Raw genomic sequence first — 26,838 nt, 5'->3', positions numbered from 1 at the left:
CATTTTTGGGTCGCAAGTAAACATCGCTTTTTGAAGTTTAGACGTCAAATTACTTCAACAGTTTAAAAAAAATGTGTAAAAAGCATTTAATTCAAAGAAAATCGACAAATCAGCCCCATGATTTTACTTCTATGAAGCATCAACTAATGGTGAAAAGGCATAATGCATCCAAAGAGTATCATAAATAAACAACAGGGTCACATACCTCACAGAAATGCAGGGCAGATTTTTGGAACACGGTTCTAAAGGCCAGTCCACGCCAATGCAACTCCTTGTTGCAACATGTACCGGTAACTACTTGCAACCATTATCCCCAAATGGCAGTTGCAAGGAGTTGCATTGGTGTGGCCTTAAAGGAGCTATAGTCAACTTTTTAATTTTGGCCGTTGTCAGGCTGACTTTGTTTACATCCCTCTTCTATTCTTTTATATAAAAGAATAGAAGAGGGACAACGGCCAACATATTTATTTTATCATTATTTTACGCTTTTTGTGGTCATTTTTGAAAAGAAACACATATGAAGCTTAATTCTTTTTATAAAATATTTTCGAAACATTATTTTATTTTAGCATCCATTTTTTCAAGAAAAAGTTGACTATAGCTCCTTTAAACAACACAGAGACACAAGGTTATGTGACAATCATCAACAAACTGGGCTTTGATACTCTCGTCACTTTCGGGCAGAAACCTTGTATCTCCAAGTTTCAAATTTGTAAATTAAAGCCCTGCTTCATCATACAAAAGTGTTACACAAAAGTAATGAAAATAGCAGCTACACAATGCCTCGCATCGGCTATTTTTGATATATTAGATCGTTTTTTAAAATGACGATTTGCTTGTAATTGCCCTACAAAATCTTAACATTAATCCTGAACTCAACATGCAATCATACCCAAATTGGAATCCCATGTTATGGGGTCTCTTTCACTTCTGCCATAGGGGGCACCAGTCGAGAACAGTTGCACCATCTGTCGCACAAACTCAGTTTCCCATTGCAGCCTCATCATGTCCTGACAGCTGCACCCCATGACTGACAGCCCTGGGAAGGCAACTAGGCTTGGAGGAGATCTGCACTCAGAGGAGTGCACTTTTATTTTTGACAAAGTCAATATAGTTATTGCAAGTAGAATGTGCACCCAATTGGACACTACTGTTGCACCACCATCTTTATTGTGTTGTAGTTTGGACATCATTGCAATGAGCTCTCTCTGTATGGAGAGACCACACCCCTGGCTCTATTAGAGTCATTTTAACTCCATAGACACATACAAAAAAGTGCAAAACTATAGCACCACCTCTTTAAAGGAGTGCTTCACTGCTGGAAGAAGCTGCAGTCACTCAATATTAGCACTATTTGGGAAAGCATATTAATATTTGAAATTGCCGCTCTATGAAATTATGTTCCTCTGGATTGCTTTCCATTGTATATTACTCTACCAGCATGCCTTGTGCACTTTCCATCAAAAAACACTTTGCCAAAGGTGAGAACATCCCCCTCACTAAGGAGAGAACGGACACAAATGCATTTTGACTGTTGTGCAAAGTTTGACAAAACAGGCAAATGCAGTCAATTCATTTTGGGAATTTGGTTATGTTGTGCTTTTATTTCGGAGAATCCTACTAATCACTTTCATTTTTAGGCCTATTGACAGGGTTCACGAATGAGAATGCAGCCACAGGGCTCCAGCTGACGTCAATCACATTGTTAAAACTGTCAATCAGGCTGTGCCAAGTGGTCAGGGAAGACCGATAATGTTGTGTAGTCCGACTGGAGACAACCTCGGGGCAGGGCTAGGGGCCGGTCAGACTGGAAGTACAGGAAACACGCTTTATTGTCCACTGTAGTCCGATTCGGGAAGAACTGAGAGTTCCAGTGTCCCATCATGGATTACATCACAGTGTGAGCTTTACAGTTCAAAATTAAAAAAGAAACACTGCATAATCATGTTTGGTATGTCCTCAAATTCATAAGGATGGGATTTGGGTTCAAATTCTGCAAAGTGGCCGTAAGATTTGGGACTTGGGGTGCCTGGTGGCTCAGCCTGTTAGTGCACAGACTATATGCTCCTTGTAAGCCACAGGGACCTGATAGTTTGAATTATATCATCATGTCTCGCATCATCATGTCTGATGTCTCCCTTCTTTTTGACCCCAGTTACTCGAGTCGTTACTCATTTATGCTCCTTCTCACAGTGGTCTCCCACGAGCGGCGAGAATGGCTGAGAATAGCACACCTACAAGCTCACAAGGAATGCATTGTGAGCTCGTAGGTCGACTGTTTTCGACACACAATGCCGTTTTAGGACTTAAGTATCAATCAAACCAATAATTCAGCCTGTTAAATTATCCATAAAGTCCTAATTGTTGCCGTCTCTGCATGTGTTCCCCCACAGACCTCCACCACCATCTATGTCCATATAGTGGATGAGAACGACAACGCCCCCGAGTTTCCGGAGGAGGAATATGTCACCGTGTTGAGCGAAGGCCCGGACACAGTGGGCGCCACCATCGCCACAGTAACAGCCATCGACCCGGACGAGGGTCTCAATGGCACCCTGCGCTACGCTATCGCCCACGGCAACCTGGCCCAGACGTTTCGCATCAACCACAGTACTGTAAGATATGATGGCACATAATTATGTTTTGTGAGGGCACAAAACAAAGGCACTGACCTTTTGTGTGTGCGTGTGTGTGTGTGTGTGTGTGTGTGTGTGTGTGTGTGTGTGTGTGTGTGTGTGTGTGTGTGTGTGTGTGTGTGTGTGTGTGTGTGTGTGTGTGTGTGTGTGTGTGTGTGTGTGTGTGTGTGTACTTGTACTACTATACGTATGAGGGCCAAATGTCCCTGCAAGTATAGAAATAGACATTGTGAGGACAATCCCAGTCCTTGTTTTATGCTTTCAAAAAGAGTTAGGCTTAGGTTTACAGCCTAGGTTTAGCTTTAGGCTTAAATTCAATTTAGCCTTACAATTAGGAAAAGATTCATGTTGGGGATTGCACTAAGTTTAGGCATGTAGAGGTTAAGTTAAAGGTTGGGATTGGAGTTATTAAGTCTGATGCGTGCGTGCGTGCGTGCGTGCGTGCGTGCGTGCGTGCGTGTCGGGGGTCATCAACATGTTCATACACGGACAAATGTGTCTGTGGCAAAACTTGTCTATGTTCGTGGCCCATTTTAGTTTACTTTATTTTGATGCACATATAGACTTTTGTAGTCTATATCTTTTTTGAGCGGTGGTCACACCGTCTCCATAGCGTGGCCGTGTGTGTGTGTGTGTGTGTGTGTGTGTGTGTCTGTCTGTATGTAGCCTCTGGTGTGTGTCTGTCTGTATGTAGCCTGCCTGTGGTGTAGTACCTTTTATGACCACACATGTTAAGGGAGGGGCGCTGTTTTCAGGCCAGGCCAGGCACACACACACACACGCACACACTGTCACACACACACACACACACGGGGGGGGGGGGGGATGGGTAAACCACCGCTCAGTTCACACGGGTGTGATTTTCAAGATAGCGTAAAAGCATACTAAATATTCACAATCTAATCTTTGAATTCAAATTGGTTTGAATAATTTTGGAGTAATATAAAAAATTGTGTTTTGCTAAATTCAGCCTCATGGTGGCGCTATAACAGGCTCATGTGATAAATGTGTGGCAGAGGTTCTGAATTGTCACCCCGGGAGTGTGTGTGCATAGTTTGGCAGCAACCGGTCCAATTGTACTGGAGATTAGCTGGTAACAGACAGACGGACACACACACACAGACACGGACACAGACACGGACGGACAGACGGACAGGGTGCAAAACATAGTCATCACATACTCATCCATCATGTACAGTACATGACCTTTCTGTTTCCATTGTTCCACATATCTTACATCACAACTATGCTAGGACTTTCTCTTTCTCATCATGATAGAAGATTCCTCATCCAGATTTTGGATTGGTAAGGTAGAACTGGTAGAACCTGTCTTAGCCTCCTGGCAGTCTTAAGGTTTTCTTCAGAATAGGTTTAACCCTGGCATCCCCAATTTTGGGCATGTTATTATAGGCCAAGTAAATAAACAAATAAATAGAAACATGTCTGAAATGTTTCAAAAATACCAGATCTACAACCTCTCAACATATCATGACGTAATGTGTTGTGAGCTTGTAGATTGGCTTTTAAAACAATGGCGTATATTTATTTATGGCTCAGTGGTTAATGCATACTGTAAATGTAAAATGTGTAGCACATAATTGGCATAGACAATGTGGCACATTAGGAGTTCATTGTGTATTTCTGGTTAAAAATGTATCACTTATTTTGTATGTCTGTGGCAAAAATAAAATATTGATGAAAATGTCCATCACAAGCTGGCATGGTGATGATGACCCATGATGACCCAACGTGTGTGTGTGTGTGTGTGTGTGTGTGTGTGTGTGTGTGTGTGTGTGTGTGTGTGCGTGTGTGTGTGTGTGTGTGTGAGTGTGTGTGTGTGTGTGTGTGTGTGTGTGTGTGTGTGTGTGTGTGTGTGTGTGTGTGTGTGTGTGTGTGTGTGTGTGTCTCTCTCCAGGGAAGAATCACTGCTGTAAAGGAGTTGGACTTTGAGATCAGCAATGGACACTACGCCCTGGTCGTCACAGCAACGGACCAGTGTCCTATTCCTGCCCTTCGCTTGACATCCAGCACAACAGTAATGATGATACATCAATCAATACCGTCTTTTAAACACAGCAAAGTTATTGAGTTCACAAGGCCAGGACCACAACTTGATATAACATGAGATCATAATTGGGGTACTACAGAATATGGTGGGAAACTGATCAATATGTTTGGTGTGGGGTTAGTTGAGTCGTACGGTCAGTGGGTTGGTTGGAGTGAGAATTCTCTGGTTTGAGAATCCTGATGCATCCTCTGTGGACGTGAGCGAAATGCTGAAGCAGAAAGGGGAGTAGATCCTGTCTGTGTATGGAACTCAAAATTAGCATGATCCTTCCTGAATGTCAAATATTTTGATGATTATAACAAAAAATCTACTTTTCTTCTTACATCTAAGTGTACACAGACCATGGGCTTTTGACTTTACACTGTTACAAATTAGTAACCTTTAAAAATCTCTTGACTGCAGAAATAGTGGACAAAATAGATGATGGCGAATGTCATAAGACAAAAAGCCCCAAGTAGATGTGTGGAGTGTGCCCAGTGATGATGATCTGCTTTCCTGTGCGCGTGTGATACTTCAGTCAGATGGATAGAGAAGATCGATCACTTTCTTCCTTACAGGTGCTGGTCAATGTCCTGGATGTGAACGACGTGACACCCACTTTCCCTAACGACTACGAGGGGCCCTTCGAGGTCAGGGAAGGCCAGCCGGGGCCCAGAGTATGCACCCTGAAAGCTAGCGATGAGGACTCTGGGCTCAATGGCAAAGTGGAGTACAGCATCACTGCAGGGGACCCTCAAAGTAAGTGCTGGATTTGTATATTTGAGCTCTATATGTTTTAGGACAGTGGTTTTCAACCAGTGGTCCTTGAGGGAGTTCCAGGGGGTCCCCAGCTTCATTTTACAGTCTCAAGAGTTAAATCAAGGTTAAACATCTGCATTACTTCATTTAGATTTACAAGAAGTCTACACAATTAGAAAATGTAGAAGAATTGAATTTTGATCAACTTGTGCCTGTTATTTCTGTTATTTTGTGGACAAAAGCTTATCCAACGATAACAAAATATACAAAGTTTTGGGTCTAAGAGGCGAAATCTCATCAAATGGTCGTCTGTCGCTCATAAATAAATAGTGGACACTGAAGTGAAAAGGGATGAAAACCTCTATTTTAGGACTCTCTCTCTTGCACGCTCACAATCTTGCTCTCCCCTTTCCCACCACCTCTTTGTTCCTCTGTCTCCTCTTCTTTCTCTGTCTCTGCTCTCTGCCTGTGTGTGCTAGGTGAGTTCATGGTGTCTCCAGTGGAGGGGGAGCTGCGTGTGAGGAGAGACGTGGAGTTGGACCGAGAGACCACAGCCTTCTATAACATCACCGTTACAGCCAGTGATCTGGGCAACCCACCCCGCAGCAGCTTGGTGAGCCAACCACGCGCGCGCGCGCGCGCGCGCGCGCACACACACACACACACACACACACACACACACACACACACACACACACACACTATGCTTGAGAATAGTATCATTTACTTTTCATGTAATCCAGGTGGTGGTGGGGGTGCGTGTTCGTGACATCAACGACAACGACCCGATTCTGCTGAACCTGCCGTACAACACCAGTGTGAGCGAAGGTGCCTCCATACACACCTCCGTGGCGCGGGTCCGAGCCCGGGACGCAGACAGCGGGCGCAACGCACTGCTGACATACAACATCACTGCCGGCAACCGAGATGGAGCCTTCTACATAAACGACACAGTGAGAGAAAGGGATGAAGCGATGAGTGCTGGAGGAAAGGGGCAGGGGGGGCGTACTGTACAGTTGTTTTTGAGAGACTGTTGAAGATTCCCTGCCTGTGTGTGTGTGTGTGTGTGTGTGTGTGTGTGTGTGTGTGTGTGTGTGTGTGTGTGTGTGTGTGTGTGTGTGTGTGTGTGTGTGTGTGTGTGTGTGTGTGTGTGTGTGTGTGTGTGCGTGCGTGCGTGCGCTGAATAAGGGTCCTCCATATCATGAATGAGATGTGTACGTTCAACACAGAGTGCATGTGATTAAGTGAGCCCTCTGTTGCCCAGACAGGTGTGGTGCAGGTAAACAGACCCCTGGACAGAGAGAGAGTGGCTGAGTACAGACTCACCGTCACTGTCAAAGACAACCCGGAGAATCCCCGCATCGCTCGCCGGGTAATTTCACACTCACCTGCACACATTTTCAAATGATTCACCAGACTGCTATAACCAGTAAGACTCCCTAATCGGGAGATAAGCGACCGTAGGTGGCTTATCTCCACAAATAGGGCAAAAATGTGTTTTTCCAAAATCTTCCTGATCCATGTTGATGACATGAGTGTAGACATGCTGTGTAGTGATATTCGTGATTTTAGGGTAAAAACTGTAGGAGCAGTGTCCAAAAATGTGTTTTAAAAATCGGCCTGAAGGTGGCGCTAGAATAGGGCCATGTGAGAAATGAGGGGTGGGGTCTCCGCGTTGCCTTGGCGGACGAATAGGTACCGGCCCCGGCTCTCCCGGACGCTCCTAGCCCGAGTTACGGCATTTTATGTGCGCTGCAGTGGCAGGGGGTCCTCCACTGGGGGCGCCACCACTTTTGCATCCGTTCTGGAGCACCAGGAGTCGGTGGTCCCCGGGAATTCCCCGTGAGCAGCCCCGTTGGGGTGGTCATTTGGTCATTTTTGCACATTTGGTCATTTTTTACATCTGGGGGTCCCCCAGGGACCTGGGGGTCCCTGGGGCTCCGGGGGTCCTTGGAGGTTGTAGTTTGGCAGGCAAGGAGTGTGTGTGTAAAATCTGGCATGGATCGGGTCAACGGGTGCGGAGATATAAGCAGGGAGAAAGTGTGACGTGTGACGTGTGAGCACATTTGGTCATTTTTTACATCTGGGGGTCCCCCAGGGACCTGGGGGTCCCTGGGGCTCCGGGGGTCCTTGGAGGTTGTAGTTTGGCAGTCAAGGAGTGTGTGTGCAAAATTTGGCATGGATGGGGGCAACGGTTGTGGAGATATGAGCAGGGCAAAAGTGTGACGGACTCACTGACTCACTGACTCACTGACGCACAGACAGCCGGTGGAGGTTTTGGTAGTAAATGCGACCTACGGTCGCAATAACTACTGTATGTTCCATTTCACACATTTGCTTTGAGAAATCAAACAGACCATTTGTATTTTATTTATACAATAAACACAGTCACATTTACATTAATACAAGAGTGTGATATAATTATATTATGAATCACAATACTATCCACAGTGGGTGGTTAACTGTCGCCTATTCTGTATATAGACAGAAGTTTGATTTTTCATTGGTTCTTTGTGATGGTTGAGATGCTACCGAAATAAGCTGTTCAGCCCTTGTATGGTTCTTTAAAAGTACAGTACTCTACTGGTTGGTTCTTCAACTTAGTTTAGGCACCTCCTAAGGTGTTATATTGTACCATTTGACAATGGTCTTATAGCACTAGGGGTCATCAATATTTACGTATATGTTTCAAAGACCAATTCTTTGCCACGGACAAATGTGTCACACCATTATCATAAGACCCAATTATTGAATGTCAAGTCTCCAGGTTTTCCTCAGAATATGTTTGACCCTATGGCATATTAGGAGTCCATAACTAGTAGTAGTGGTTCTCAAATGTTTTATTTGCAAGGACCCCCTTAACTCTGAGAGAGTACGGGTCCATTTCCTTCCATTTGTACACCCTCAGAGTTACAGACCTAGTTATGGTCATTCAGTGCCCTTTCTTTGTGTATCTGGTAATATTACACATTTTGTATGTCCGTAGCAAAAATATACGTGCCTTTCCCTCTCAAATCAACACTGATCTAAGCAGACTATTTGAATGGATGAATTTAAGCAAGGGATAACTAGGTTTATAAGGCTTATATAAGGGCAATTTTCACAGACTATTCAGAGCCATGTACACTTGTGAAAGCAACCAAAACTGTCATTTGTGCTGACTGCTGGGATGTGCAAATGCACATCACATACTGAAACCTCAACCTCAGTGCGTGAGAGGTGAGGGCAGTGTCAACAAAGAACTGTGATCAACAGCCAACCACTGAACCTGCCAAAACAACTTGTGTGTCCTTGTTGCAGTACACTGCACCGTGTAAAGACACTTCACATCCCGCCTGGGAGATCAATAAAGGTCTATGTGTGTATCTAGCCTTCAACTATAAAGTAAAATCTTATAAGAGTCGAACTCGAAAGACTCAGGATTTTACTTGTGTTCTCAGTTTTCCTCTTCTATCTCTCCCCCACCCTCACACACACCCACCCTCGTTTTTTACTGTGCTTTCCCATTTAGTAATTTCCGCTCTTCTCTCCACCCCCTCTCTCCACCCACCAGGATTCAGACCTGTTGGTGATCTCCGTTCTGGATGAGAACGACAACAGGCCCATATTCACCAGGACCAGCTACAGGGCTGAGATCACTGAGAACTCTGCTGCAGGTAAGTTGGATGCATGCATGGGTTGATGCATGGATAGATTGACTGACAAGTTAGACTACAGTATGACAATTTGCTCTCCACTCTCTCTCAGGAAGCACAGTGACTGTGCTGAACGGGCCAGTGCTGGCTGAAGATAAAGACATTGGATCCAATTCTGAGGTCAAGTACTCCCTGCTGGGAACCAGAGCAGACCTGTTCACTGTGGATGAGAATAACGGTAACATCATGCATGCACTTAGGTGTACACACACAGACACACACACGCACGCATGTGCGCATGCATGATGTGACACACACGCACACGCTTGACAGAACTATATGTGTACATGTATAACCTCAGCATACGCACACATTTACAAGCACAAACAGTATAGTGTCGGACTGTCCTCGAGCAAGACGCCGAACCTCTAGTTGCTCCCAATGAGCAGGTTGGTGACTTGCATGATTTCCACTGCTATCGGTGTATGAATGAATGTGCTTGTGAATGGGTGAATGTATTGCACAATCTTATGTAAAGCGCGTTGGACAAAAAGCCCTAAATAAATGCACCATTTACCATTTATTTACCATTTACAAACAACTATTGTCCCTCATCAAATTAACAAGTGCACGTGAATTGCAGTTTTGAACAAATTATGCATATTATATTTTGTTATCCCCTCTGTGTTCTCCTCAGGTGTGATACGGGTGCGACAGGGGGCACAGCTGGACCGTGAAGATTTTGTGGATCCCCGGGTGGAGCTGGTGCTGGTTGGGGAGGACGTGGGGGGTTTAAATAGCAGTGTTCCTCTTACTGTCACCATCCTGGATCTGAATGACAACCCTCCTACTTTTAGTCCATCCAGCTTCACTGTACGACTCCCAGAGAACAGCCCTGCTGGTACGTGTGTTACTTTGGATATAAAAAATTAGACTGCACTCTGTTGAGGTGCCAACTTGCGCCTTGTATCAGGTCGCACTTGTAGGGTGCATCACCCTACTTGCACCAGCAGAGCATGCAGGTAGGGTGTCTGTATGTACAGTACAGTATGTACAGGTACAGTATGTGGACAAGTTGGCTGAATAAAATAAATACCATGCTAAACTATGTTATTCAGTGTATAAAAAAATGAGACCGTGTGAAGTGAGCGGTGCAAACACGACACACGTGCATATCTCCTTGGGCCATTCTGTTCGTGACATCAGTTACTTTATGTGTATGAGCATGGATGGAGTTCCGTTCTTATACATTTGGCTAATACACACAAAGTGAAATAAATGTACATTATGAGCGGTGTATCATCCAGTGTATGAAACAAAAAACATTACAAAAATTGCATGCTACTCTATGCCGTACTTCCTTACTTCCTAACCGCTCCTACACTCGACTCTTAATTGGTCAGCCCAGCGTGTTCATTGTTGCGACCACCAGGTCGCAGTTACTATCAAAAAAACCTCCACCGGCTGTCAGTCACGCCACACGTCACACTTTTCCCTTACTCATATCTGCGCCACCGTTGCCCCGATCCATGCCAAACTTTGCATACACACTCCTTGGCTGCCAAACCACAATGTGGTCATTTCCCACATGGCCCTCTTAGCGCCACCATGAGGCCGATTCTTGCAAGACACACTACTCTTACAGATTTTTCCCTAAAATCACGCAAACCGGTACACAGTATCTCTACAGTCATGTCATCAAAATTCATCTGCCCCATCTAGCGCCACCATCTGGCCTATTTTTGAAAAACATATTTGGGCCTAAAATCACACAAAGCGGTACACAGTATCTCTACAGTCATGTCATCAACATGGATCTTTCCCATTTCCCATATTCCCTCCTGATTGGCTACCATTGCCTTCCAAAGTTTGTGTATGCGACCTGACAGTCGCTTATCTCCTGATTTAGGGAGTCTTACTGGTTATCATCTTTATTTATTTATTCAGTTGCTGTTGGTAGTCATGGCTGCCAGTTCCCACCTTATGTTGTGTGGGAGTTCCAACTGCTCCAGACCGTACTGAATAACTGCTAGCTTGCATAGCGTCTTCAGACAAGGACTCGATTCTAGGATGAACAGGTCATCTGGTTTTTTGTATCCTCCAAAGAGGATGATACGATCTCCCACCATGCAACAGCACATCTTAGCCGTCCTACCTGGGTGTTTCCCCTTGGGCTCAACCTTCTTCCAGGAGAAGGTCGCTGGACTGAATTTCCACAGATCATTGAAGTATTTAGTTGTATAAGAGCCACTAAATATGTACAGCTCTCCATTGTAGGTAAAGGCCGAATGACCCGTGCGTCCTTGTGGACGAAGCTGTGTAGAAAGTGTGTTCAGCCAGCAGTTGGTCTCTGTGTCAAACACTCTGAGGAGGTCGTCGTTGTAGTTGTAGTTAAATAACCCCCTGCCGCCAAATACAAACATCTTTGTCCCGATGATGGTGGCAGAGTGACAGTATGTAGCAGGAGGAGGAGTGCCTCTGGTATTAATTAAAGACCAGACCATTGTGCTGGTGTCCAACTTGTAGATGTCAGTGTATATGCTATTCTGGGACCGTCCTCCATGAATATACATGACCTTCCCCAAGACACAGGCCGAGTGGTCCATCCTCACCTTTGGAACAGTTCCATAAACGCTGGGTCTGAACCATCTGTGGGCGTCGATTTCGAATCCATAAAGCACATTGCAGTAAGGAACCCCTCCCCAAATGTAGACAGTATCTTCGATTAGCACAGCTTTGTGGCCTTCACGCCTGGAGGGAACATCTTCTCTTTCAAGTATCACTGGGGTCACCTTCCTCCAGAGCAAAGACACTGTGTTGAAGACATATACATCAATCTGGCCGCGACAGTCATTTCCAAAGGAGTACACATCATAGTGTCTCACTGTCACAGCAGTTTGATACGTTTGATAGACTCTATTTGGTCCTCTCAGATGCACCGCCCAGTGTAACATTATTAGCAATAGTACAACAATGGATAAATCCTATTTGTCAATTAGGTTCTTTTGCAATGGTAATGTGTAAATCAGATTATTCTGTGTCATCACTTATATAGGTTCAGAGGCACAAACGTAACACAACGTTTAGCCAATCAGTGAAGCCGATGGTTTCGGTTGACCAATCAAGGAAGACGATGTGTGGCGGTGATGTTCCAGGCGGACATCAGACATTTGGTCGTTAAATAGTTAGATATACAATCATACCATTTATATTATTATTAAAATCATAAGACGGACAAGGCCACTAAACTGCTAGTCCACAAGGCACAAGCTGGTCTAAAAGTACTTTGTCATTTCTTGTTAGTGAGGTTGCCAGTAGGGCAACCAGACTATTGTGCTAGTCCGGCCTGTTTTTTATTACGGATCAACTTTTAGCCAATCAGGAACCAGCATTCTCAGTGACGTCACCATTATAGAGTAAGTCCGTTGAGTTCAGTGGGGGAGTGGTGCTAGCTTATAACCCTTAAGTGCTGTTCGGGTCATTTTGACCCGTTTTACATTTTCATTTGGAAAAAAAAGTAGAAGTTTAACATTTTTCCACCTGAAACTCACTGTCCTTAAAGATTCTTCTGAGATGAACATGTAAAAAAATATATTTTTGCACTACACCCATGCTACACCCCTCTCACATTTTTTGAACCTTTAGTGCTGTTCGGGTCATTTTGACCCGGAAGCACAGATACACAGAAATACACAGTATTATGCCAAAACACAGACACACAGTCACCCCCACTTCTAACACCCCCCTTCCGAAGCCCCATTCCGAACCCTCCCCCCCCTCCCCCGCACCCCCCCCCCCTCCCCTCCCCTCCCCACAACTAACCCCCCCTCCCCTGATGCACAGAAATACAAGGAATCATGTACAAACACAGATACACAATCACCCCCTAACCCCTAAATAACAAGGCGTTCAGTGCTGTCTGTTTCCGGGCGGTATCTGTCTGTTTCCGGCCGCCTTAAGCCAATGAGGGAACAGCATTATTGGTGACATCACTATCAACAAGTTGGACCTGATATAAATAACAAGGCGCAAGTTGGCACCTTGACAGAGTGCCAACTTGCCACATACAGACAGCACCAAACAGCACCGATCGCAGTACTTACAAGTAGGCCATATATGGCCACGATTGCAGAGGCAGTCAGTCTAGTTTCGTTTTCGCCAGTGAAAAAAGGTAGACCACATTTTAGTAGACAAAATCAACACTGGTATGTATGTATGTGTATGCTTCCCAGGTGTGGTGGTCACCCAGCTGTCAGCCACTGACGTAGACTCTGGCTCCAGCGGCTGGTTGGTCTACCGGCTGGAGAGCGGCGCTCAGGACCGCTTCGTGGTGGACTCTGTCTCCGGGGCCGTTCTGGTGGGCAACACCACCCTGGACCGCGAGGAGCGGGGGTCCTACCGGCTGGTGGTGGTGGCGAGCGACCGCGGCACACCCCCCCTCTCCGGCACGGCCACTCTGTCCGTCATCCTGGACGACGTCAACGACTCGCGGCCCCGTTTCATCGACCCGGTGACCATGATAAACGTCAACGAGTCCACGCCCCCCGGCGTGGTGGTGGCCACGCTCACCGCCGAGGACCCCGACCTCCGACCCCGGCTGGAGTACTACATCATCTCGGTGGAAGCAAAGGATGATGGGAACAACGCGGTGGACGGCTTGCAGGAGTCTTTCGGAATCGACTTCCACACTGGTGAGCTGGAGAGATGGAGCTGGAGTACCTCTCTCACTCAAGGTCACTCACGAGTGGTCCTTGTCTTGTGTGGAAGATCAGATGTGCTCAATTACCTCAATATAATATTACATGCATGGATGTCTTGCTGTGCTTTTTCAGGTGCCGTATTTGTGCGCAACCCACTCAACAGAGAGCTGGTGGCCACCTTTGAGATCATTGTGTCTGTCCATGACAACGCTAGTGACGTTATTGACAAGTCAGTTAGTGTTCCTAATGGTAAGACAATTGTACAAGATCAAACCGCCAGTGATCAAACATCTGTTTCTTAAAATGTGGCGGTTTATTATGTTCATCTCTTTCCATCTATTACTATCTGTTTCTTGCTATGCTTCTGAAGTGTTATAGCCAGGCAGATAACAGAAATAATCGTTCACTTGCGGATACAAGCACCAAAATTGGCACACATACTCCTTAGGGATTGCTCTTTTCATAAAACCATCTGGCCAAATAAAATTTCAAGATGGCGGCCATTTTTCAAGATGGCCACCATTGAATATACAGTAATCTTGCATTCCGCAATAAAATACCATAGACCTGGCCTATTTGAATGATCTTGGTGTCAAATCATACATTTCTCACTATGTAGAATCCAAATTTGGACCCATGGACTTACTCACTGGCTTCCTTGTACCATATATCAGTCCCGGAATCCTAATATTCTGCTAAATTAGAGGTTTGTGTTATGTCTGACTCGGGTAAAATGGGTGGTAGTGTATATCTTACTATTGTTAGAGGTTTATAGTGTGTATGTGTGTGTGTGTGTGTGTGTGTGTGTGTGTGTGTGTGTGTGTGTGTGTGTGTGTGTGTGTGTGTGTGTGTGTGTGGAGGGGGGGGGGGGGGGGGGGTGGGGAGCGGATTTCAATGCACAGCGGCTGACGCGGCTAAAATGCATGGTAGATATAATAGCGCCGTGGGATCACTCTTTGTCTAGTCTCTATTCTTCGACCTTTTCGACTTGGGTAACCCTGCCAGGAGTACAAGACTCCTGCCGACATAGCTCTGGGGGTCATGGAGAGCCCCAGTTGTCAGGAGTCTGCATTTCTGGTTGACATACTGTTGACTGACTCCAGATGCAGGCCGCTTGATAGGAAGCGCGCTTCACGTGTTGCTTCAGTGCTGCTTGCGTTGGAGGAATGGCTTCGTATGGCCTCTGCTTCCGAGCAAACAAGTCCAACCTCGCATCATTGACACCTTCAGCTGTGCTGGATCGGTCGTACATCATGACCACAAACTTCTCCAAGGTTTTCAGGTCTTCATCATCCACTACAGGTGGGTAATGGCTGAGTTTGCTGAAGACACCGGAAGCCTCATCACAAACATTCCAGGTTTGCCACGCAGACTTCTTCCCCTTTCCGCGGAATGCTGAAACAACATCGCAGCCAGTGAAGGCATGGAAGAAGAGCATCCCTTTGCTCTTTTCAAGAGTGCAACACAGGTCATGAACAGGAATCCACTTTAAGTTCTGTCTTTGGCCAAAGGCAACCCACAACTGCTGCAGACCGAGCTCCTGAAGTGCCTTTAGAACACTGACTGCGATGACAACAACATCTGTGTCGTTGGCTTTGACCATGATGACCTTGCTGCCTGCTTCTGTGGCATGCCTGGCATGCACAAAGATCTGTGTGTCCGCTTCTTCGTGACTGCATGGTGCCACCCCAGCCAGATTGATAGTGCGTGGGGTGGTCTGTCCACCAGTTCTACGAAAAGGGCTCTTCACCACATCAGCCATGGACAACATAGACCACAACCCCACTGCAACGACAGCGACTACTTCTTTCCATGGAACCAGCATCTCTGTTTTTCAGCATCCAACCAGAGAAGACAAAGGTGAAGGACGTGGACAGCTGAAGTTCAGAGAAAGAGAAAGTGAAGAAAGTCCCAGAACTTCCAGACTCCTTCACCAATGTCCGGCCGGCCTTCTTCACCAAGAAGAAACCCTCTCCTCCCCAGAGTGTTGTGACACTCCCAGACACCAGTCTGCTGAGGCCACATCTGGTAATGGAGTATGAGTGGCTGGAGAAAGTGACTTTGACAGATGGGCCGGTGGATGTGACTTGGTCAGCCCACCATGCTTCACAGAAGAGAGGAATGCCATTTTAGGTCAGCATTACATCGCTTTTGCCTCTGCTGCGATATCAGGCCCACTCTGTTGCTACAGTCAAGCATGTGATGGACAAGATCAAGGACATAGTGACGAGAGTGGATTCCTGTTCATGACCTGTGTTGCACTCTTGCAGAAAAGAGCAAAGGGATGCTCTTCTTCCATGCCTTCACTGGCTGCGATGTTGTTTCAGCATTCCGCGGAAAGGGGAAGAAGTCTGCGTGGCAAACCTGGAATGTTTGTGATGAGGCTTCCGGTGTCTTCAGCAAACTCAGCCATTACCCACCTGTAGTGGATGATGAAGTTTGTGGTCATGATGTACGACCGATCCAGCACAGCTGAAGGTGTCAATGATGCGAGGTTGGACTTGTTTGCTCGGAAGCAGAGGCCATACGAAGCCATTCCTCCAACGCAAGCAGCACTGAAGCAACATGTGAAGCGCGCTTCCTATCAAGCGGCCTGCAAGAAAGGAGATCTGTGGCAGATTGATTGGACTGAGCTCCCACCCATTGCAGAGAGTTGCCAGCAGCTGACCAAGTGTGGATGCAAGTTGGAATGCTGCAGTCGATGCAAATGCTACCGCTTTGGTCTGACAGGTGCGAGGTTTAGAAGCATCGTAGTCTAGGCCTACTATATACTATTGTACTATACAGCCTAGGCCCTAGATAGAAAAAACGTAAAAAAAAAAAAAAAACTACCTCCTGCCTCGACGGGATCATCACCTTATCGGTGTTGAGGCAGTTTGCGAGTCTCCATGACCCCCAGAGCTATGTCGGCAGGAGTCTTGTACTCCTGGCAGGGTTACCCAAGTCGAAAAGGTCGAAGAATAGAGACTAGACAAAGAGTGATCCCACTGCGCTATTATATCTACCATGCATTTTAGCCGCGTCAGCCGCTGTGCATTGAAATCCGCTCTGTTGAGTTACTACATTACTACATTACCACCACCACTACCACCACCCCCCCCCCCCCCCCCCCCACACACACACACACACACACACACACACACATACACAATATAAACCTCTAACAATACTAAGATATACATTACCACCCATTTTACCCGTGTCAGACATAACACAAACCTTTAATTTAGCAGAATATTAGGATTCCGGGACTGATATATGGTACAAGGAAGCCAGTGAGTAAGTCCATGGGTCCAAATTTGGATTCTACATAGTGATAAATGTATGATTTGACACCAAAACCATTCAAATAGGACAAGTCTATGGGATTTTATTGCGGAATGCAAGATTACTGTATATTCAATGGCGGCCATCATGAAAATTGGCCGCCATCTTGATTTTTTTTTTTGGCCAGATGGTTTTCTGAAAAGAGCAATGCCTAAGGAGTATGTGTGCCAATTTTGGTGCTTGTATCCGCAAGTGAACGATTCACCTGTAATATGCACTTTATCTGCCTCGCTATTACCTTGTGTGTGTTCTAGCGAGACTAACCATCAACGTGCTGGATGTGAACGACAACGCCCCTCGTTTCCGACCCTTCGGTGTGGCCAACTTCACAGAGAAGATCCTGGAAGGAGCGCAGCCAGGCACCACACTGCTGTCAGTGTCCGCGGTGGACCCAGACAAAGGTCCTAACGGACAGGTCATCTACCAGCTGCTCCACCTGCCCCGAGGAGGCTACCTCAGACTGGAGGATCCCTCAACAGGTACGCTCCACTAGAACAACTGAGCTTTATTAGTCTTCAACAGTTTGTCATTTATAGAACTATAGTTAAGCATTATGCGTTAGGCCAGTCTTAAAGGACAATAGCCCATTGATTACAACTCACAGTACTTTTTGTTTGGGAGGAAGCCATTAGGTGAAAATTGACTTGAGATTTAGAACTTGCTTGAGTCTAAATATCATTCTGTGGTTATTTTAAAGTATTTTAAAGCTCAGATTGGTTTGAAAGGTGTAGCCGAAAGAATTATCCCTGTTGAAATGAATTCCAACTTTAAAAGCTGTACAACAATGTTCAAATAACATTGAAATAATTATTTAGGTGAGTTTGATAATGTTTTAATGACTGGAGAAAATTAACAATCTAGAAATAATGAAATACATATAAATATTGGGAAAATGTTCCGGACAAATATGTAGGTACAGTAGATGATGACACTGTGAGTAGACAACGACATGTACTGTATTGATGCTGGGTCCTTTATCAGCAGTAAAGCTGGTTGCACACTGCTGTGTTTTTTTGTTGCGATTTGGAAATCCGAAATCGGCAATAACGTTTTTCAGGCCAATACAAGGAGAGAGAGGGGAGAGAGAAAGAGAGCAAGGGACCCAGTGGCGTGATTGACATAACATGAAGTTGATTTATTTATTTACGTGCTCCGAAATTTGTTTTCCGATATTCGGCCAAAAACAAAACTAAAAACTAAAAACGCAGCAGTGTGCAAAGACCTTTAGTAATTCATTAGAAATGACCAATGGTGATGGTTAGGGTGGAACATTATAGATTGCTGTACATTTTTGTGTGTGTGTTTTAATGCAGGTAAGATCGTGGCCAACAGGACTGTGGACTATGAACAAGTCCAGTGGCTGAACTTCACAGTGCGAGCCAGGGACCACGGCTCTCCTCCCAGGATCGCTGAGCTGCCTGTGTTCCTGCGCATAGTGGACGTCAATGACAACAACCCCATCTTTACACAGCCCTCATATCAGGTATTGTATCGGACAGAGGTGTTTTAGAGCAGAGGTTCTCAACCTTTTCAGGTCGCGGCCCCCAAAATAATCATATTTTAACTGGGGACCCCCCCCCCACCCCCCACCCTACAAGCACTAAGAGTTGAGGCATAACATTTTGTATAACACGGTTCTATTGTGAAAATAGCAGATCTACACAGAGCATGTAGATCGGCTATTTTCACACAATTTCTGCCTCTAATATTTGACAATTTGGCCAATGTTTAATTTGCCATTTTAGAGGTATTAAAACGTCCTTAAATCGTCACTTTAGAAATGTGCATATGCCCTCTGTACACTTAGACTTTATGTTGGTTTGTTTACTGTTGAGTGAGAAAACAAATGTTGCACATTAAGCTAATCATTTGGGGAACCCCCCAAATAATTTGGGGACCCCCCTGGGGGTCCCGACTCATAGGTTAAGAGCCACTGTTGTAGAGTAACGATTTTAGAGTAAGGCTACCTTTATGTGTATTTTATTGCATTTTAGTTTTCATCCAATCCCTGCTCTGCTTTTTACAACTTTTTAGTTACAAGACATTTTAACCACTGAGCAAACACTCTTGAACCTGCTCGCAGGTTCTCCAAAATAGCGCCGCCCATGGCTGCTGTGGTGACTACGTGTGTTGCGTTCTGTTGAATGCAAAAATGTAGTATGCCAAAGCAAATTCCTATGTGTATTACACAATGGTTAATAAAGTAATCTGAATCTGAATCTGAGCCAAAAAAAGCCTATCTGCTTGCTCAGGGGAGAAATTTGTGTCAAACCAGAAACCGGCTTGTGTCAAAGGTCGTGTCAAACCAGACACGAGATCTAAACGTCTCAATAGAGAGCAACAAATATAAGTTATATTATATTAACATGCTCTACTTACTAGAGCATGTTAATATAATATAACGTATGAATAAATAAATATATATGAATACATTTTGATTTTAAAATCACATTTTATTCTTTATACGGTGAATACAGATTCTGGATTTCACTTCTGATACATGACTAGAACATACAGTACTATACCCATAACCTTAAACTGAAAATAACAATATCCATGCATGTATTTACTTTGTGTTTTGCAGAAACCTGTGTTTGAAGATGTGGATCTAGGCACTATCATAATACAAGTCAGTGCCACAGATGCAGACTCTGGGCTTTTCTCTGTCATTGAGTACAGCTTGGTAGACGGGGAAGGAAAGTTTGGTATCACTCCCTCCACTGTGAGTTGACCTGCGTGCCCACTCATATCATAACCTAGCTCCTTTTGGAACCACTCACTCCACGGCTATGCCGCTCCGAGATGTGGTTCCTACTCACTGCATGCCCAAATGAGGTTTCTCCGGTGTAGTTCGCCAGGTTATCAACCACTCTTACCGTCACTAAGCACTGTATCCAAAAAGCAATGGTCCCATACCCGTCTCTTGCATCTCTACTTTTTTAGCGGAAAGGGTAATTCAAGCGCTGTGTTGAAACAATACTTTAAACACGCTCATTTTGTCAGCCAGCTCCATGTTTTCCCAGTGAAATGTTACGGAAGCAGTCACGTGACTCGCCATTAACACATTGACTGCTAAATTTAGCCTAAAACGTCTACTGGAGTCTTAAAAGGTAAGCTGGGAAGCTCGCCAACTCACCTGGGAGACGTCTGGGGACGTCTTACCTGGTTACCATGGTTACCAGGTAAGCAGAACCTACTGTAGCGGCTGGTGAACAATAACACTACATATCCCATCATGCAACTCGGCCGCCTGCATCACTCAGCCTCCATTTTCCATTGATTCCTATTCTAAGCTGAAACATAAAAACGGCTTTATCTGTGAATAAGGTGCAAATAACGCCGAGGAGGCCGAGATCCGCTCGTTTTCACGGCGACACTATGCCGTGATGATCGGCCGCGGTTAGGATTTTAGTTTCGCGACCGTTTGTAAACAAACAGAATCGTCAGATCACACACACGTGCACACGCACGGAGCTTCCGGGGCTCTTCAGAATAAAGCGCCAGTCAGTGGTGGCACTCCACATCCTAACCACTAGATGGGGATGGTGTCCTATGTGTTAATCTGTGTTGCAGCCACCAAGCGGTCGGAGCGAGAAATGTCCACAGGCTGACAAAAAACACAGACTGGGTTGACAAAACGAGCGTGTTTAAAGTATTGTTTCAACAAATCGCTTGGATTACCCCGCCGCTAAAGAAGTAGAGATGCAAGAGACGGGTATAGGACCATTGACGGTAAGAGCGGTTGATAACCTGGCGAACTACCCCGGAGAAACCTCATTTGGGCATGCAGTGAGTAGGAACCACATCTCGGAGCGGCATAGCCGTGGAGTGAGTGGTTTCAAAAGGAGCTAATCATAACCACTTTTCAATATCTCTCTCTCTCTCTGTGTCTCTGTTTCTCTGTGTCTCTGTGTCTCTCTCACTCTCTGTCTAATGACATGCCTAAAATAGGGACGCCAGCTTTAAAGTGGTTAGCCACATTGATGAGCAGGTCCAAACAAGAGAGAGTGTGTGTGTGTGTGTGTGTGTGTGTGTGTGTGTGTGTGTGTGTGTGTGTGTGTGTGTGTGTGTGTGTGTGTGTGTGTGTGTGTGTGTGTGTGTGTGTGTGCGCGCGCGCGCGCGCGCACGCATTGTTCTGCTAGTTTAGGCATATTTTTCAAACATGCATGTATACATGTGTTGTGATATGGGAATTGGAATTTGTTTAGAGAGATTGTGTCTCTTCCACCATTGTTATAACTGACACTCAGGACTTCACAGTGTGAGGTATCTTTTACAGTTCACCATCAGTTCACATAGTTTTGTACAAAGTACAATATAAATATTTGACTCCTATATCCCCATTTTCTTCACACACACACGCAGTCACGCACGCACACACACACACACACACACGCACAAATCTCATCTTTATTCATGCGGTACACCCTTTGATAGTGTGCCACCGCAACGTGTGTGTTCTTCTTTGATATTGTGCCATGTACCACACACACAATACCTGGCTTTCAGTTGTTCCTTCCTAATGATCCTTGCTCCTGTGCGTCAGGGAGACATCTACATCCTGTCCCCGCTGGACAGAGAGACCAAGGACCACTACACACTGACGGCCGTTGCCAGGGACAACCCTGGGGGAAGCCCCAACAACAACAGACGGGAGAACTCAGTACAGGTATCCTACTCATCACTTAGTGATAATTACGTATACTTTGGTCCCCACTCCTTCGGAGTGTTGGTCTCTGTATATTTGCATACAGTGGGGTCCCTTATTTGTAAAAAGTTTAAACACTTTATTTGATCTTATCAAGTTCAAGGTTTTATTAAGTTCAGACAGCTCATCTATACATAAACTATAATACAGGTTGTAATATAATGTCCAGTCTTTTTTGTATATTTATTGTCTCTGTCGGGTGGAAACAAGTTTTCTGGTTTCAAATACAAAGTAGCAGATCGACTAGCTCAAAACACGTTGCTTCGCGCAGCGTTTCGAGCTTGTGGATCTAATACTTTTGATGCTTTTGTGTGGGCATTCATTTACAAAAAAACACAGAAAGTTAAAACTTGCAGAGTAGAAGTTTCTGCCTCTATCTGCCTATTGTTTCAGCAACAATGTACAATGAGTATACTTTTTATCTTATCTTTTTATTTGGGCGGGTAGTTGGCAACCGTGTTGAAATATATTATGTTTGTACTTTGAATAAGCTCCCAAGAAATGTGTCTTTGAATTGATATAATGATGTGAAAGTCACATCCTGTCTGCAACCTCCGCATGTACATTCACTTCCTGATTCTGAGAAACCTTGCTGGGTTGTGCCAGTATTTGGTGGGTGGGTGATGATTTTTTTGTGGTCTGCACAAATTCTGGTTACATGGTAATGCTATTAACAATAGTGTGCTCATTCGTTTAGAAACTAACATTTATGATTGAGAAACAGAGATGCATGTAAGCCGGTTATCCCAAATGTGCCTTGCCCGTTACGTGAACCCTTATGTTTAAAACAGTGTTGCGTGCCCAAAAATAGCCGATCTACAAGCTCACAGCGCTAGTAGAAATCTTCAAAGAAATCTGTTTTCTGCGCAGTAGAAGTCAGGATATGTGGGTCAGTTTTTACAGTGATACTCCCACAAAATGAAAATATATACATGCATTTGAGTTAACTGTGTGCCTCTCAGGAGTTGGGATGGGACGATAATCGTTATTATCATTTATCTTTATAAAAAAACACTTACAATAATGGTATTTATAATGGAGATTTAAATTATTGTGAAATTATCCTCCGTCAGGCGCTGGGATCAGTTCACCTTTTATTTGCCAAGCTGCATATCCGGTACCATTTAAACCCTCTCTAATGGTAAAACGGATCTGGAAATAATGTACTTGATGGTGTCTTTTTCCACTCTACCAAATCTCTTTGCCAAAAAATTGCCGATCTACAAGCTCACAACGCGTCGCAACTTGTAGAACTGCAATTTTTGGCCAGGATAATGGATGTTGGGGATATTGGGGATATTGTGATTATATCGCGATAATAATGTAAATTGCAATTTCTTTGGTCACAACAATCGTGACACGAAATGTTCATATCGGCCCATCCCTACTCAGGAGTTGATGACGGTCCTGTTAATGTGACGAACTTGTGTGTGTGTGTGTGTGTGTGTGTGTGTGTGTGTGTGTGTGTGTGTGTGTGTGTGTGTGTGCTGTGCGTGCATGCGTGCGTGCCTGCGTGTGTGTGTCAGGTGTTGGTGACAGTGCTGGATGTGAACGACTTCCGCCCGCGTTTCTCAGAGAGAGTGTTCAGCACCAGTGTGTTTGAGAACGAGCCCGGCGGCTCGTCTGTGATCACGATGACCGCCATCGACCTGGACGAGGGTGAGAACGGACTGCTGGTCTACAGCATGCAGGGCCCCGGAGCAGGTAGGAAAACATGCACACACACACACACACACACACACACACACACACACACACACACACACACACACACACACACACACACACACACACACACACACACACACACACACACATGAATGCACACACGCACGCACGCACGCACGCACGATGTAAACCCGTTACATAATAAGATGCCCTCATACTTTAAATCAGTGGTTCTCAACAAGTGGTCCGGGGACCACCAGCTTGGTCCTTTAGGGGGGTTACAAGTGGTCCCCAGCTAAATTATGGGAGAGTTGGTAACTAAATGGACCCTTATAGATCTTTAACTCTTGAGAGCGTAAAATGAAACCAAATGGACCCTTATAGATCTTTAACTCTTGAGTGTAAAATGAAACAAAATGGACCCTAAGGGTTCGTTTTACTTACTTAATTTACAAGAAGTCTACGCAATTATTATTATTGTTTTGATCAACATTTGCCTGTTTTGTCTCCTATGGTACCACAGCAATGCAGCATGGAATTGTGGACAAAATCGTATCCAGCGATAACAACATATTTTAAGTTTTGGGTCCACCGCTCAAATGCCGAATACATAACGGACCTTGATATGGAAAGGGTTGAAAACCACTGCTTTAAAGCTTTAATCTAGACCTGACCACAGTTTTATACAGTGCCTACAGTCTTATGTCTCCTGTGTGTCTGCGCAGATGCCTTCTCTCTGGATCCAGATACAGGGCTGATTCGTTCTCTGCGTCTGCTTCAGTCCTTTGAGAGTTTTAACCTGACCATAGTAGCTACAGACCAGGGACGCCCTCCGCTGTGGGGCACGGCCACCCTGCACATCACCGTCATAGATGTTAACGACAACAGACCTACATTCATCCGACCCACCAACGGAACCATCATGCATATCTTGGAGGTATCTGTGTGTGTGTTTGTATATACAGTAGGTGTATGTATAGAGTGTTTGGTAATTTTTTCATAAGAAATGATGATGTATACTATAGCAATGTAGTAAGCGGTGCTCACTTCACATGGTATGAAACAAGACACATGCATATCTCCTTGAATGGGCTGTTCTGTCCATAACGTCAGTTATCTCCATGCATTGAGATCCGTATATCTGTTCATACATAGGCCTATATACTGTGCATACTACATACACACAAAGCCAGATGTAGGAGCAGAAAAATGCATTGAAAAATGCATTGTATTCATTCACTGAATTGGATGTTATCTTTTAGAATACTGTATGTTATATATTTCAGTCTGGTATTAGAGATTGCGTCTTTCAGAATAACAGACAGGTTTACTTACTTAAATATCCTTTTTTTATGCATCAACATATTTGCCCTATTGTTGTCTATTTAAGGAGCAGCCCCCTGGCCTGCTGGTGTATGAGGTGTTTGCTACAGACGGTGATGAAGGGCTGAATGGAGAAGTGCGCTACGCCTTCCTCCAGACCGGAGCAGGGAACAAAGGCTGGGAGAACTTCCACATCGACGCCCTGACGGGAGTCATAACCACTGCTGTCAAACTGGACCGAGAGAAACAGGCCCTGCTCAGCGTGAGTAATCCAAGCTGTGTGTGTGTGTGTGTGTGTGTGTGTGTGTGTGTGTGTGTGTGTGTGTGTGTGTGTGTGTGTGTGTGTGTGTGTGTGTGTGTGTGTGTGTGTGTGTGTGTGTGTGTGTGTGTGTGTGTGTGTGTGTGGATGAGTAAATGTGTGTGTCTGGGTTTGTGTTTGTATGTGTATGCTTAGGCGATTTAAAAAATGTCATATTGCGGTGTAGTCCTATTTCAGTTATTCAAAATTACATCGGGGATATTGCAATATTGCTGAAATATACAGTATGCAAGCAAAAATATGACTATGGTTATCAGCTTGCCCGACTTTGCTGGGGTTATTGAGCTGACTACGCATCTCGAACGCATCTATGCGTCGATCAGCGTGTTCAGGTTTCAAAGTGCAAGTTGCAACTGGTTGCAGTTGCCAGGAGTTACGTTGTGGACTGGCCTTTAGAGAGCCATGGGAATGTACATGTGTATGTGTGTGTATCTTTCTTAAACGCCATTCATACAGAAACCGTAGGATTGAACCTTGTGTAGCCCCCATAGTTAGTACAGCCATGACGCCTGCCAATCAGGCTCAGCCCTATTGGCACAACAGGTTCCGTGTTGGTCTGGCTAGTGGGAGACTCGGGTTCAATCCCTGCTTCCGCACATACAATCTGATTGACATGGATTGGACCCATTCACTGCATTCACATGTGCTCTGTTCCTCAGCTTATCATTGTGGCCTATGACCTGGGCCAACCAGTGCCTTATGAGACTACTCAGCTCCTTCAAGTGGCGTTGACGGACATTGATGACAACGAGCCTGTTTTCCATAAACCTCCAGTGAGTACAGAAAAGATCCATGGTCACAACAACGATTATCCTCCTCTAAGCACCCTGTCTATTGGCCAGTTATTCTATCTTGTATTATGCACCTGTATACAGCATATCACCATAGTGAGTGGAAATGTGATGAATTCAAAATGTTTTGGCCCTGACAACTTAACCACAAAGCAGTGGGTTCATATCCGGAACATCAACAACTTCGATTTCCTTTGTTTCTTCATTATTCGTGTTGACTGGGTACACTGCAAAATCCTGAGCACTGAACCGTGTGCAATGCATATTATCATGTTTGTGTGCAGTCTTGAAATGTAAGGGGCCACTAGTGTGCATGGTATTTCCTTTGTGTGTGGTGGGGGGTGGGGGTGTAGCCGTCTCTACACACAGGCAGACGGGTAGATGAGGGGGATTAGCATTTTCGAAGCTTGTTATTGTTCTTCTTCCTTTCCCGCTTGTTCATGAACCTGATTGTCTGGGGGAAGCAGCCTGCTGCCTCTGTAGCTACCAATCCATTCTCCAAGTGGCGGCATCTGAAACAGTCCTTGTTCTTTGATAAGCCTGCAAGCTTTGCTGATATAATCTGTCATATACTGTACAGTACTTTATATTCTATAACGGAGGGAAGCTCACATCCACAGACGCGCTGGTCTATCCACATTACCCTCTGCAATGCTTACATTTTTACACTCCCATACATGTGTAATTCTGGTATTGGGGCTATCCTGTCCTTTTGTTTCTAGTATTGGATAACACACTTTCTTGGGACGAAAACACCAATTCTACACATTAGGACTTGCCATTTCTTGAGGCATTTATACTTTATTTTTGCACAGATAAGTACACCTCCTATAAGGGCCAACGGACAGAAAATATATATCATCACTTTGTGTGCATCTTTTATGCATTCCTTCAGTCTGACACAGTCTGTGTGTGTGTGTGTGTG

The 26,838-nt window shown here is 45.0% G+C and overlaps 1 protein-coding gene across 2 annotated transcripts in view; it reads left to right on the top strand.

The window, feature by feature from the left end:
* The window catches only part of cdh23 (cadherin-related 23), a gene marked incomplete at both ends in the record, with an annotated part of 273,834 nt that overhangs the window by 228,313 nt on the left and 18,683 nt on the right, over positions 1-26,838 (top strand). For both annotated transcript variants that reach the window (XM_080739709.1, XM_080739708.1), the window contains 19 exons: positions 2,394-2,615; positions 4,552-4,671; positions 5,262-5,442; positions 5,922-6,055; positions 6,186-6,395; positions 6,707-6,814; positions 8,996-9,098; positions 9,190-9,315; positions 9,775-9,978; positions 13,310-13,768; positions 13,910-14,026; positions 17,359-17,583; positions 18,418-18,587; positions 19,689-19,826; positions 21,651-21,773; positions 23,339-23,516; positions 24,206-24,417; positions 24,871-25,065; positions 25,782-25,895. In XM_080739709.1, coding sequence (XP_080595835.1) covers positions 2,394-2,615; positions 4,552-4,671; positions 5,262-5,442; positions 5,922-6,055; positions 6,186-6,395; positions 6,707-6,814; positions 8,996-9,098; positions 9,190-9,315; positions 9,775-9,978; positions 13,310-13,768; positions 13,910-14,026; positions 17,359-17,583; positions 18,418-18,587; positions 19,689-19,826; positions 21,651-21,773; positions 23,339-23,516; positions 24,206-24,417; positions 24,871-25,065; positions 25,782-25,895 — 3,339 coding nt within the window. The remainder of the gene's footprint in view (positions 1-2,393; positions 2,616-4,551; positions 4,672-5,261; positions 5,443-5,921; positions 6,056-6,185; positions 6,396-6,706; positions 6,815-8,995; positions 9,099-9,189; positions 9,316-9,774; positions 9,979-13,309; positions 13,769-13,909; positions 14,027-17,358; positions 17,584-18,417; positions 18,588-19,688; positions 19,827-21,650; positions 21,774-23,338; positions 23,517-24,205; positions 24,418-24,870; positions 25,066-25,781; positions 25,896-26,838) is intronic.

The sequence above is a fragment of the Nannobrachium achirus genome (genome assembly GCF_963921795.1).
Source record: "Nannobrachium achirus genome assembly, chromosome: 13".
Classification (NCBI taxonomy): domain Eukaryota; kingdom Metazoa; phylum Chordata; class Actinopteri; order Myctophiformes; family Myctophidae; genus Nannobrachium; species Nannobrachium achirus.
The sequence above is the reverse complement of the archived record's forward strand: the minus strand, read 5'-3'. Positions and strand labels throughout refer to the sequence as shown.